This window comes from Bos indicus, chromosome 13 (genome assembly GCF_029378745.1).
Source record: "Bos indicus isolate NIAB-ARS_2022 breed Sahiwal x Tharparkar chromosome 13, NIAB-ARS_B.indTharparkar_mat_pri_1.0, whole genome shotgun sequence".
In the NCBI taxonomy this organism is placed as follows: domain Eukaryota; kingdom Metazoa; phylum Chordata; class Mammalia; order Artiodactyla; family Bovidae; genus Bos; species Bos indicus.
In genome coordinates, this window is record NC_091772.1 from 58946149 (window position 1) to 58960494 (window position 14346).

Below are 14346 nucleotides of genomic sequence, written 5' to 3' on the forward strand. Positions count from 1 at the left end.
TTCTGTAAGTTCCACCATCATTGAGCTTTTCTGTATCTGCTGTCCAGTATGGGTGCCCCTGGGCACATGGGGCTGTTTCAATTTAAACCAATTACTCTGAAAGAAATATAAACACTGCCACACCAGCCACATTGCAAGCGCCCAGTATATACATGTAGTTGGTGGCTACCATACTGGACAGTGAAGGTGTAAAATTAAAGTTTCGGTTGAACCACATATAGGTCAAAATCGATAGAAAGTTCCCAACTCTTTATGGTATAACCTAATAGAAGTGAAGATTTCCCTGGTGGCTCAGAGGGTAAAGACTGCCTGCAGTGGGGGAGACCTGGGTTCAGTCCCCTGGTTAGGAAGATCCCCCGGAGAAGGAAATGGCAACTCACTCCAGTATTCTTGCCTGGAGAATTCCATGGACAGAGGAGCCTGGCGGGCTACAGTCCATGGGGTTGCAAAGAGGTGGACATGACTGAGTGATTGACACATACATACACACAACAGAAGTGAAATGGGACTTCAGAACAATTAAATCCATTCCTTTGTTACAGAGGGAAGAACTGAGGCCCACTGAGCCTGAGGTTCCACCTAGACAGATGAGAGCCCAGTTGGGACTGAAACCAAGATTTCATGAGGCTTATGTGTCTGTTAGCTCCAGGATTCTCAACTCTATCTGGTTGACAGTCGGGGCTGGACCATCCCCTGTAGTTCAGAGGATGTTTAGCAATGTCCCTGGCCACTACCTGTCCCTGGCCACTACCTACCAGATGCCAGTAGCACACACTCCCTAAATTGTTACAGGGGATGAGTAGGGGGAAGAATGCAGGAAGAATGCCCAATAATGGGCAGGCATTCATTGCCCAATAGCCCTCAAGGAGGGTAAGGGCAGGACAAAATTGCCCCAGGCTGAGAATCTCTAGTTTAGTCGAAATAGTAACTAGTTTCCATTCTTTCCCTTCATTTTCATTAGCCAAGGATGGAGAGGGAGTGGGGACCTAGAGATCCCTGGGGGTGGGTTCCCCCCTGGGGAGATGGGGTACTCATGGGGGAAGGCTGTCTGCCTTAGTTTATGGTAGAAAAGTTGATAGAAGCTTATAGCCCTTTTTTTCTCTGCAGCTCTAGCAGCGTCTGGGGCTTTTTAGGCAAACAACTGGCTTCAGCCCTAGAGATAATTAAACCCATCTTTTCTCCTTCTCCCCACCCCATCCCCTAAACCCTTTGGTCCATTCAATTCACAATGATAACATTGTTCGAGCAACACTGCACACATGTTGACACCGGAGTGTTTAATCTTGCGGTACAGTAATTCCCTGCCCCACCCCCACCCCACATCTGTGCGGCTGCCACGCTTATGACAAAAAGCCTGGCCGCCAGTGGGCTCGCCTCCGCGCCCCCCGTCCTGGGATGCAGCCCCTGACATCTAACAAGGAGGCAGTGTCTCTGAAGACCCTCTCGGAGCGCCCGGCGCTGGGGCTCCAGGTGGTCCTATTGGCAGCCAAAGCATTTGGTGGAAAGTTCGAGAGTTGAAGAGGCGGTTCAGGGGAGACAATGCTGCTTGTGTGCCCTCTGCCAGGCGGGGCCCACCCCCTGATTTGGGGGGCTGGGGAAGGATGATGGGGAGACGAGGAAATGCTACCCTACCTTCAAGCTGTCAGCCTCCCTTGGGGTGACTCTGGCACGAGCGAAATTTACAAAGAGGGACCTGAGCAGGATGCAGTCTTCACTCTGAATTTAGCTTTTAAGGAGATCACTGTTGTGATCATGTCATGTGTGTTGAGAGCTTGAAGTATACTTTAGGGAGGTCTTTTTTCTTAATTTTAATTTTTTGGTCATACTGTGCAGCATGAAGGATCTCAGTTCCCCAACCAAAGATCGAACCTGCGCCCCCTGCAATGGAAGCATGGATTCTTAACCACTGGACTGCCAGGGGAGTCCTAGGGGTGTCTTTTTTTTTTATCGTCTCCCCGGCTAAGAGGTTGGCAGTGGTTCCTGGCATGAGGGAAGAGAGTGTGGCTGAGTGGCGAAGTATTCAGACCAGCTGTGTGGCTATAGACAAGCAACTTTACCACTCTGAGCCTCAGTGACCTCATCTGTAAAATGGACACAATGCATGTGCTTACTTCTGAGCAGGGGTTTTATAAGAATTTGAGGAAATGTGTATGTGTAACATGTGATGTTGCATTCAGGCCAATGGGAGGGCTTTGAGACTGGTGACCATCTACCTCCCATCATTAAGATGGCTACTATCAGAACAGATCATTAGAAAATAAGTGTTGGTGAGAGAACGTGGAAAAATTAGGACACTTGCGTGCTGTTGGTGCCTGCGAGAGTGCTCAATCACTGAGTCGTGTCCTACTCTGTGACGTGTAGACTGTAGCCCACTAGGCTGCTCCATCCATGGGATTCCTCAGGCAAGAATACTGGAGTGGGTTGCCATTTCCTCCTCTGGGGGGAATCTTCCTGACCCATGGATGGAACCGATGTCTCCTACATCTCCCGTGTTGCAGATGGATTCTTTACTGCTGAGCCACGGGGGAAGCCCTGCATTTTTACCACAATTAAAAATAAAAATTAAAAAATGATGGCTCTTACCTAGGTTGGGGTTTGAGTGGGTGTCAGAGTTACAATCCAAGTGAGCTTTTATCAGTTTCTCTCCTCTAGCTCTCTCCTCTAGTCTCTCTCCTCTCTCTCAACAGGGCTCTCTCCCTCATATTGGGCAGTCAAGAAGTTCTTGTAGAATGAGTACACTGGGGGGTAAGGAGACATTGAAATATTTTCGTGGCAGGGTTTATCATTTTAGACTTTTACACGATATTGCTTTTCACTGTGTTTAGGACCGTCTCCTCTCTTCTTCTGTAAGAGCAGCAGAGTGTATTAACGCTCATGTTATTAAGAGAGCATTTTCCTGTAATGTCGTTGCTATGCCTGTTCACTTCTCTAGAACTCCCGATTTATGGTATGCCTCTGGCAGCTTTTTCAAGCTCCTTAATCTTGCCATGTAAATCTTGGAATGAATGAAGAGCCATCATCGAATTTCACATCCTTGAAGCTGCAGGGCCGTAGATGACTAGGTGACAGCAGCCTTGGTAACATCAGCTCCAGTGAATTCTGGCGTGTGCCAGAATCTTCCGAATGGATCATATCCCCCTAGGACAGGAAGGAGATGGGGTTGAAAGCTCCAGAGTGAAATCGGCTTGGCGGGTGGGGATACTGGGCCAGGGGATCCTCAGCAGTCAGGGGTCTTTGAAAACTCAGCTCTAGTTTCTGGTTATATTGTGGACTTTGGTTGGTTCTGCTGGTTCTCAGAGCCTCTTGAAAGGGATTCAAGGGTCTGCCCCTGGCCCGTAACTGGAGCTGTGTGGTCCAGACTGAGCTCCTGAGCGAGGAACAGACTTCTGATGCTGGACTTACAGTTTTTACTTGGAAAGTGTTCCTTTGCTTGTACAGTTCTGGGTCCCCTCTCATAGATTAGCAGCATCTTAGGGAACAGTGAAAGGATCGCATAGTCTGGAAAGTTAACTAAGCTTTTTCTAAAAACCATAAAGTTTTTGGAAGGAGCAGCTGGGCCATTAACATGATTACTACTGTTTATCAAGTTTTCCTAGCCCTGGCCAGGAGAGCTGCTCGAGGAGGGAGTGGAGACAGCCTTGTATGGGCGGACCGTCCCCCCTCCCCGCTCCACGATGCAAATGTCTCTCGTGTGCAGCTGGCCACAGTCTTGCTCTTTTTGCCTTTTCTGCATGGCTGTCTTGACCATGACCATTGCCTGGTGTCTCTGAGCAGCTGATGACCAAATCCTGTGAATGGTCACCCTGCCCCTGTTATCTGAGTCTGGCCACAGGCTGGTTGTCTTATCTTGCCTGTCTCTAGTCTTGCTTCTTCCCCTGGATTGAGTTCTTCTCATAGCCGTGTTCTCCATCTCTCATGCCGTAGTGGTCCGAGGCCACTACATCTTTCTCTTGTGTGTGCCTTTCTCCCACAAAATGTGATCCATAAATGCAATTCAATAGTCCCCAGTTGAACTCTCAAAACTCCAGTCAACTTTCCCGCTTGGATTTCCTGCAGGTCACCTCGAGTTTAACCTGTCTGCCTCCACATGTGCTTTCTTCCTTCCTGCTTCATCTGTGGGGTTCTTCCTCCCGGTTACATCCACTGCTGGCATCACTGCACTCCAGGCAGTCCAGGCTAACACGCGGGGACCCTTCTCCATGCCCCTTTCTTCAAAATGCTTACCTTTGACCAATCTTTGATTTCTGTGCATTCCCAGCCCTGCTTCAAGGTGTTTACCCCATAGAACTGTGTTCACCAAAAAGCAAGAATGTCCATCATGGCCCCAGTTGTGATGGTCCCAAGGTGGAAACTACCCAGATGCCTATCGAAAAGTCAGCTGTGGCCTGTCCATTCAGTGACATCCAGTACAGCAGCTGAATGAGTGACTTGCTGCTCCACGTAGCCACAAAGAGGGTGGGGGGGCACACATGGTTGATCGAAGGACATGGACTCTGGTGGGGAAACCCCAAGTGGGAAAAGTGAGTCTGTGTTGTCGGGTGTTTGCATGGCGGTCACCTTTGGGGACAAGTGAGGGTCTGGTATTAGGGAGGGGCCCTGCAGGGGTGTCTTTGGCGCTAGTCATGAATGTGCTGTGTTGTGCTCTGGGGGCGTTTGCGTTGAGAAAATTCAAAGAACTTCATGAACACTTAGGGTCTGTGTGCTTTACTGCATGTATGCTATTTTAAAAAATTGTTGACTAAGACTAGCCGAGAATTACATGAAGATTAATATATTGAATCCAGTAGACTAATGGAGCCCTACTAGGCATCAGGCTGTGCGGGACAGTGGAGGTTCAGGATCGAGACAGTCACTGCCCCTGGCCCCAGAGCTGGTCAGGGGGTCAGCTTGTACTTGTACATTATCTGCGTCTGAAGAAAGCAGCTTTCACAGTGGATGGCCACCTGGACACCCCCACTGTTACCTGGACATGTTTCTTGCCCATCCATTTCCAGCTGTGTATATAATTGGTCAGGTTTTGCAGGCAAGGAGATCCAACCAGTCCATTCTGAAGGAGATCAGCCCTGGGATTTCTTTGGAAGGAATGATGCTAAAGCTGAAACTCCAGTACTTTGGCCACCTCGTGTGAAGAGTTGACTCATTGGAAAAGACTCTGATGCTGGGAGGGATTGGGGGCAGGAGGAGAAGGGGACGACAGAGGATGAGATGGCTGGATGGCATCACTGACTCGATGGACATGAGTCTGAGTGAACTTCGGGAGTTGGTGATGGACAGGGAGGCCTGGCGTGCTGCAATTCATGGGGTCGCAAAGAGTCGGACACAACTGAGCGACTGATCTGATCTGATCTGATCTGTGGGTGGCTCAGATGGTAAAGAATCTGCCTGCAATGCAGGAGACCCTGGTTAGATCCCTGGGTCAGGAAGATCCTCTGGAGGAGAAAATGGCAACCCACTCCAGTATTCTTGCCTGGAGAATCCCATGGACAGAGGAGTCTGGAGGCTATAGCCCATGCGGTCGCGAAGAGTCGGACATGACTGAGTGGCTAACACTATACTATATATAATTGGGCTCTGTTGTTTTGCTCAGAACTGCCTTGGTTGCAAAGGACAGCCACCTGACTCTAATTAATTTACCAGAGTCTTATTGGAAGGATCTCCATGGGACTCACAAATTAGAAGGACTGAAACCTTGAACTTCAGGAAGTGTGGGGACCACTAGGCCAGGGGATTGAACCTGGAAGGCATACCCCTCAATTCTGAGCTCTGTCCTCCCCATCCAGAATCTTCTTTCTCACAGATCAGCTTTCTCTGTGAGGCAGTGTCAATGAGTGTCTGCCCAGGACATTGCATCCTTAGGGTTCAAGGCAGAGAAAACAAACAGGACTCTTTCCCACCAGGTACCAGTAAATAAAAGAAATCCTGTGTTTGGCCCAGTGAAGGGCTCATTCTCTCCCATCCCCCAACTCTGGAGAAGGGGGTCATGGGACAAGATGGCGGCTCCCTTGGGACCATGTGGCTTGATTGGAAGAACCATGAAGAGGCTCTCCAAGAGAAAGAGATGGTATGGATGTGGCACCTTCCGGTGACATCACAGTGAGCTGTGTCCTGGCACGAAATGATCCTCTAGGGAGCAGGAGAAATACTGTATCTTCTATATTTTTTCTCATATGTATAAGGACGTCTACACATTCTATCCCTTCTTCAGCAGATCTTCCTGACCCAGGAATCAAACCAGGGTTTCCTGCATTGCAGGTGGATTCTTTACCTACTGAACTATGAGGGAAGCCCCATAAGGATGTATAGTATCTGTTTATCTTTGTGTATTATTATGTATTGATGATGCGTGGTGTGCTTGGTCGCTCAGTTGTGTCTGACTCTTTGTGACCCCAGGGACTGTAGCCTGCCAGGCTCCTCTGTCCATGGGATTCTTCAGGCAAGAGTACTGGAGCAGGTTGCCATTTTCTCCTCCAGGGGATCTTCCCGACCCAGGGATCAAACCCAGGTCTATTCTATTCTGAATACTTGCACTTAGGAACCCTGTAAATGTTGCTGCCCTCTGCAAGTCAGCAATGTGAACTGCATTTGTTTATCGTAATCCACGTGTGCAGAGGACACTAATTTAGCAAGGGGCACACTTGTATGTTTTGTGTGACTATAATGGGAGGATGCTGAGAGGAGGCACCCCAGATGCTGAGAGGTGGCACCCCAGGTACTAAGAGGAGGAACCCCAGGTGCTGAGAGGAGGCACCCCAGATGCTGAGAGGTGGCACCCCAGGTACTGAGAGGAGGCACCCCAGATGCTGAGAGGTGGCACCCCAGGTACTGAGAGGAGGAACCCCAGGTACTGAGAGGAGGAACCCCAGATGCTGAGAGGAGGAACCCCAGATGCTGAGAGGTGGCACCCCAGATACTGAGAGGAGGAACCCCAGATGCTGAGAGGAGGAACCCCAGATGCTGAGAGGTGACACCCCAGATGCTGAGAGGAGGCACCCCAGATGCTGAGAGGTGGCACCCCAGGTGCTGAGAGGAGGAACCCCAGACGTGGAGAGGAGGCAAGACACTCCTGACTGATGCTTGGGGATCAGGTTTGACCTGAATGTGGGGCAGAGGTCTTGGCTGACGTGGCAGAAGGTCAAGAGAGGAGACACCCAGCTGAGGGGCCTCCTGTTGTTCTACCCTTTATTGACACCCTCCAGCTCAGAATTTCCCCTCCCAGGGCCAATTTTGGGGTAATTATTTCAGGCTTTTATCAAAGAAGGACAGTAGAATTAATTGGCTTTGGGGACCGTCATGAGGCTGGTTACTGTCAGGATGGTTTTTCCATAATCCACTTTCTTTGGACTTATCTTTCTCAGGGATTTGGATCCTTTTAATCCTTTGAAGGTGAAAGTTTTATGTTCATGGGTGTGAGCTCTCTCAGTCAGTGGTGTTTTGGAATACAAGGGGCTGTGGGAGGGAAAAAACTGGATTCCTAGGTTCTGGGTCTCCTTAGGTAGCTTATCTTAATGAACTCAGGGACATATCAACTCTGGACATTTATTTTAACTCAAGTCTTGGGTCATCAACTACAGTGATTTAACAACAGAGTGTAAAGACACAATTTTCTCCCTAAAAGTTTCTCCCTCCCTAATAGTTTAGTGGTGACTGTTAAACTGTCTTGATCCCTGAGGTTGAAATTGTGTAGATTTCACACTGTGGAGTGGTTTCTATATAAAATGGAAAGCTTGAGAAGGTAAGATTTGGGATTTGGTTTGAACTTTGAATTAGTCACTGCTCTTCTTTTAAGAAATGACTATTCTGACTTTGATACATCACCAGATTCTCTGGGTTTCAGGAAGAACAGAATAATGTCATGGTTCATGCCTCTCATTGTCTTAAAATAATTAATGAAAGAAATTCACTTAGAAAGTCATTCCAAGGATCCTAAAGAAGTTTAGTTGGACAATTTATTCAAAAGAAGTCTTATAACCCTGATATCTTACCTGTCTTAGCAGTTAAAATACGTTTTATTTTGCACATAAAAAAAGTTGTATATACACCTGCTGCAGCAAACCGTATTTGTGATTATATGTCTAAGTTTTCTTTCTTCATTGCCTGTGATTTAAGTGATTGTACCTGTGTTAATATCATGCTTATTCAAACATTTCTTTTCCATTTGATCTATTGTAATTTTTTTCAAATAATGCTATCGTAGCTGAACTATGTAAATACTTGCATGCACAGTTTATTTCTCTTATGTGATTGTTTCTCTTGAGAGGCTCTGTAACTATGACAAATGCAGTTATTTTCCATTTGGCTGGCTCTGCCCTAAACGCCACCTCCTGTGATCTTCCCTATGAGAAAAGGCCAGTGTTAACCCTGGAGGAAGGGGCACACACACTGGTCAAGTAACTTGGCTAAGACCTCAACTGGCACAACTTACTTAGTCTCAGGCCGCCTGGCTCCTGGAAGTATAAAGGTTAAGAGTGTGGGTTTCAGAGTTCAGCCACTCACCTAACTTGTGATCTTGGGCAAGTTACCTGGCCTCCTTGAGCCTCAGTTTCCTCATCTGTAAAATGGGGCTAGATCCTGCCTCCATGTTCTATCACGTGATGGCCAAGAGTGCTCAGTGTGAGACCCATCACAGAGCACACAATGGGCAAACATACATTTTTGTACTTCTGGGTTCCTTAGCTGTCTTCATTTGTAAACTGGGGGTCCACACCCCCACTCTCGGCTTGGCCTGGCCCGGAACAGGCAGTCATCACCAGGGGTTGCCAGTTATGGGCAGGTCTCTAGCAAGCATAGGCATGATGCTTGGACTCTGAGCTGGAGAGTGAAACCCAGTCACTAATGAGCTCTTGGTACCCATGTGTGTTTCCTTCCCTTCCCAGTGGAACATGACAAAGAGTTCTTCCACCCGCGCTACCACCACCGGGAGTTCCGGTTTGATCTCTCCAAGATCCCAGAAGGGGAGGCCGTGACTGCAGCTGAGTTCCGCATTTACAAGGACTACATCCGGGAACACTTCCACAATGAGACATTCCGGATCAGTGTCTACCAGGTGTTGCAAGAGCACCTGGGCAGGTGGGTACCATCCTGGGGCCTGGGCGGGGTCCTGAGCTCCTCCTGAGAGGAGGCAGCGGCAGAGGATGAGGCACGGTCTGTCGTGGCTACTTCCCATGTTATTGTTATTCAGTCACTCAGTCGTGTCTGACTCTTTGCGACTCCATGGCCTGCAGCACGTCAGGCTTCTCTGTCCTTTACTATCTCTTGGAGATTGCTCAGACTCATATCCGTTGAGTCCATGATGCCATCCAACCATCTTGTCCTTTCTTGCCCCCTTCTCCTCCTGCCCTTGATCTTTCCCACCATCAAGGTCTTTTCTAATGCTTCAACTCTTCACATCAGGTGGCCAAAGTATTAGAGCTTCAGCATCAGTTCTTCCAAGGGATATTCAGGATTGATTTCCTTTTGGATTGACTGAGGGAGCACCAACCACATGCCAGGCTGTTTATCTTTTTTAGAGAAAGTGTATGGTGTAGGTTGGGCATCCCTGGTGGCTCAGTGGTAAAGAATCCATCTGCCAATGCAGGAGTAGTGGGTTCAGTCCCTGGGTCAGGAAGATCCCCTGGAGAAGGAAATGGCAACCCACTCCCGTGTTCTTACCTGGGAAATCCCATGGACAGGGGAGTCTGGTGGGCTAGAGTCCATGGGATTACAAAGAATCAGACACAACTTAGTGTCTAAACAACAACAATGGTGTATGTCACCATTTCTTAAAACTATCACCATCAGCAGGTTGGGTTAGGAATAGGGACAGCCAGGGGAGCCTGTGGTTGTGTGGCCCCCTATGGATATTTATGGGTCGTCTGTCTGGGTCAGTGTGTCTTTAGGGGGATGAAGAAGAGGAAGAAGCATTTTTGACAGTCTGCCTATCTCCCACGCATCACTGAAACCCAACACGTGATGTAAGGCCACCAATGAAAGTGGCTGTTTGTAATGAAATGTTTAGGGGATAAAAATCCACAAATGAAAAATAAACAGGCAGAGAACTCTTAGCCTTCCAAGAATCTTGAGGTCAGGAACCGGAAGCTTCTGTTGAAAGACTTTAATTTCTTGAGACCTTTTAGTTTTGTTTCAAAGTCCTCCAAGGGGTGAGAAGGTTAAGAGAATGAGCTGGAACATTTCCCTAACAGGGACATTCTGAAGTCCGGAGGTGGACGCGACCTAGGTCGTGCTACCCAGTGGCTGAGTGTTCGGACATCTTGGGATGTCAGACCTTCCCCTCCCTACCACTCATCGTAATTAATGGAAGGAAGACAGTGTGGGTGCCTCCTTTCTGCTGGACTGTCCTGGCCTCTTCAGTGGGAAAGGAAACCTGTTAGCACATTTGGCTTGGCAAGCCCTGTCACTTGGGGGGTCATCTTAAATACTAGAAAACCAAGTTTTTCTTGAGTGTTTCCAGTGTTTTGCCTTAGTTAACTGTCTCTGCCCGCAGTTTCTTGAGTTCTTTCAAATCAGCAAGTATATTTGTGCATTTAAATATTTTTACAAATGGTGTCTCATCATGCAGTGTCTCCTGCACCTACATCTGTTGCTAAACCTTGATGATCTTGACAGTGAAACTTGTCGATCCTTTCACATTGCTACCCAGGGGTATCCTTGTTCTTCTCATCACCATGCATCTCCCATCGTGCGGGCTGTGCTGGAGGGTATTTAGCCAATTGTCTGTGTGCACACGCTGAGCTCTCAATTTTTATGAATTATAAACAGCATGGGCTGTGTGGCCAACACTTGTCTATCAGTCAGATACAGTTCTAGAAACAGAATTGTGGGGTCAAGGGCCCACACGTCAGTAACTCTGATAGATTTGGCTGAACTGTTCTCTTTGGAGGTTCTGTCAGTTTATACTCCCACCAGCCACATAGAGGAAGCCTGTGGCCCTTATGGGCTCCCGAACATGGTCTTATCAAACCGTTCTGATCTTTGTTACTCTGTCTGATGGGTGACAAATGGCAGCTCAGTGTGGACTATATCTGCATTTTAGGGTCCCCACTTGTCTGCACTTTCCTATACCGTCCCCCTGCTGGAGAGGATGACAGACCCTTCCGGCGGGGAGAGACTGTGGGTATGGTTCTGGGCAGGCAGCGATAGCCTTGTCATTCACCTCGAAATCTTGCTGAAGGCCCTCAGAAGCCCCAGTTAACCCTGGAAGGCTGGACCCTGACTCCCAGACCCAATTACAACAAGAAGCATTGAGTTCTTTCCCCAAGGGTGACATATGTCTGCTCTATGCTCTCACAAAGCTCCTGGGGCTCTTGAACAAGAGCATATGTTTGACTGTTTTTTTTAGTGAAGGCTGATGTACTGGGGGCCAGGCAGGTACCCAGAGGCTATTGGTTAATGGCACTTGATCAGTCCACTTGTACAAACTTCGAGCCCAGCTCATGCTCTGGGCTTTCTGGCAGGCTCCCCAAACCTGCCTCAGAAACCTCCATCAAGAGGTTTAACCTCAGGAATGTGGCTGCCCCAACTGGGTTTGGCTGAGCAGGACAGAGATGGTTGATTGGTGTTGCCTGGGTGGCTCTTCCTCCAAGATCTCCAGGCAGGAATGTGCTCCCCCTCCCTGGCCGGGTCGTTGGGGTCAGCTGGGATGCTGCTGATGTGGGTGGAGCTCGTTTCAGGACTGGAGCGTCCTCAGGCACTGCCCCTGATGTGAGGAGCACCCCAACTAGCACCCCAAGCACCTGCGGGGCTTTCTCCCTCCCGTCCATGTGCTGGGAAGAGCAGCAGAGACTCAGTGATGGCAAGAGGGGGCTGGTGGGCACGAGCTTCCCCCACAGGACACAGAGGCCACTGCATTTGGAGAGATCCATGGGAGTCCAGCCATTCACTTATTCAACCACCTCTGTTAAACCACTGGGATAAACCAGCCCAGCTCATGGGGGCAGGGACCTTGTCTCAAAGCTGGGCAATTTTTTATTTTCAATTTTTTTTTTTGATGTGGGTGATTTTTTTTTTTAAGTCTTTATTGAACTTGTTACAATATTGCTTCTGTTTTATGCTTTGTTTTGTTTTGGCTATGAGTCATGTGGGATCTTAACTCCCAGAGCAGGGACTGAACTGTCACCCTCTGCGTTGTAAGGCGAAGTCTTAGCCACTGGACCACCAGGGAAGTTCCCATCGGGCATTTTTAAATGCCCTCCCAAAGCGCCACACATGGGGTGGCTGGGAACAATAGAAATGTGCTCTCTCACAGAGCTGGGGGCTGGAAGTCTGAAATCCGGGTGGCAGCAGGGCTGTGCTCCCTCTAACATCTGCAGGAACGGATCCTTCCTTTCTCTTCCAGCTTCTGGAAGAGACTGGCCCTTGACTGCATCCCTGGCTCTCAGCTGCACTGCTCTGGTCTCTGCCTCTGTTGTCACATGGCTGTGCGTGCTCTCTGCATGCCTCTCCTCCTCTGATAAAGAGACCAGTCATCTTGGCTTAGGGGCTGCCCTGCTCCAGCACGACTTCATTACTTACCTAATTACATTTGTAAAGACCCTAATTCCAAAGAAGGTCCCAATCAGAGGTCCCCGCGGTAGGACTGGAGTGTATGTTTGTAGGAGATGCAGTTCCATCCATAATAGGGTGAAGAAGATGGGCAATCAACAACTTAGCAAATAAGTAGATCCACTGGCCTGATAAGGCGATTGGTGTTCCTAGACGGCTTGTTGAGCTGGGGATGTTTGAATGACTAGAAGGATCTGAAATGGGGTGAGGAGACGGTGTCTCAGGGAACTGTAGGGGCCACTGTCTTGAGGTAGAGACAAGCAAGCGTGGGTTGTTGGAAGGACACAAGGGAGGCAGTGATGCCAGGGTGGGACGGGCCGCCAGGTCCTCGCTTAGATGAAACACCAGCCTCTGGCTTCCGCAGTGGTTGCCAGCAGCTCCTCGTCTTTCTGCCTGTGTCAGCCTGCGGTCTTCGTGGGCACCTGGTTCCGTCGTAGTTTGAAGTGGCCACCTCCTCACCCCTGCCTGAGATCCGTGGGGTGAATCCAGAGGCCCAGGAAAGAGAGAAGGCCTGAGTCACTGTGGTTGGAAGAGGAATGGGCAGGACAGCTGTCAGTGGCTCTGTGGCTAGCGTGGCAGGTTGTCTTGATGAGCAGCTTAGCCATAGGCCATCTCTGGGGGTGCTCAGCCCAGCTCTGCGTTCCTGCCTCAGGGGCCTTTGGGCTTTGCTGGGAAACCGAGTTCCCCATCAACAGGCGTTTGAGCACCTGCTGTGTGTTGGGTAGTGGTGGATGTGACCGGACCCCAGTCCCTGCCCCTCGAGGAGGTGACATTCAGACAGAGGAGGTGACATAGGATGATACGGCAGGTGCAAAGCATAATGTAGAGCAGGGAGTGGACAGAGGCAGCCAGTGGGCAGGAGAGGCTACTTGCCTTAGACTTCCAAACTTCTTATCCATAGTACTTGAAAGAAAGAAGCAAGGCCCTCATTCTCCAAAAGTTAAAAGGTTAAACAATTTTTTCAAAAAATTATTCTTTTTTTCTGGGTGGGTTTTGTTTTTGAATCCAGAATCAAAACGATCCTATGACATAAATTCCTCAGCTAGGACAGTCCAGCTCTTTAAAGTGTAGATTTGGGGACTTCCCTGGCAGTCCAGTGGTTAAGACTGTGCTTCCACACAGTCTGTGCTTCCACACCCACTGTGCAGCGTGGGTTCCAGCCCTGATTGGGGAACTAAGATCCTGCATGCTGCAAGGCATGGCCAAACAAAGAAAAAAAAACAACCAGAGTATAGATTCAAATCCCGACACTCTGTACCAGTGTGGCCTTGGGAAGTAGTAACCCCTCAGAGGCTCAGCCTCCTCCTCTGTACAGTGGGGATAATAACTGAACCTACCTCCCAGGCTTGTGGTGAGGATAAAGGGAGTTGACAAATTTACTTTGAATATAGTAAGTGCTCAGTGAAGGTTTGGCAGATATTAGAAGCATCACCATGACTCTCAGCATCGTCACCATCCTCACCACCATCACCATCCTCACCACCATCACCATCCTCACCACCATCACCACTACCATCCTCACCTTCATCGCTGGGAATGCAGAGACCTGCTTCGGAAAATGAAGGACTCTGGGTTTTGGGGGTGGGACTGCCTTTACCATCTATGCTAAATCCCTTAATTCTGCAGTATCTGATGGGGATATAGGCCTGAGCTTGCTTGGAAGTGGAGCCCTAGTTTGCATTTCCCCAACCTGGGTCATGCATCCTCTTCAAGCTGAAGGCCTTTGGCTGATCTGACCCTGAGAGAAGCCCTGTTCCCACCCCCGCCGCCTCGCCGTGTAGCTGTCTGCTCCCTCTGCTAAGGGAGTTG

At 49.1% G+C, this 14346-nt stretch overlaps 1 protein-coding gene across 1 annotated transcript in view; it reads left to right on the forward strand.

Annotated features, from left to right (window-relative positions):
- Positions 1-14346, forward strand: part of BMP7 (bone morphogenetic protein 7) — an 86981-nt gene that overhangs the window by 24635 nt on the left and 48000 nt on the right. The window contains exon 2 of the mRNA XM_019972149.2: positions 8874-9066. Coding sequence (XP_019827708.2) covers positions 8874-9066 — 193 coding nt within the window. The remainder of the gene's footprint in view (positions 1-8873; positions 9067-14346) is intronic.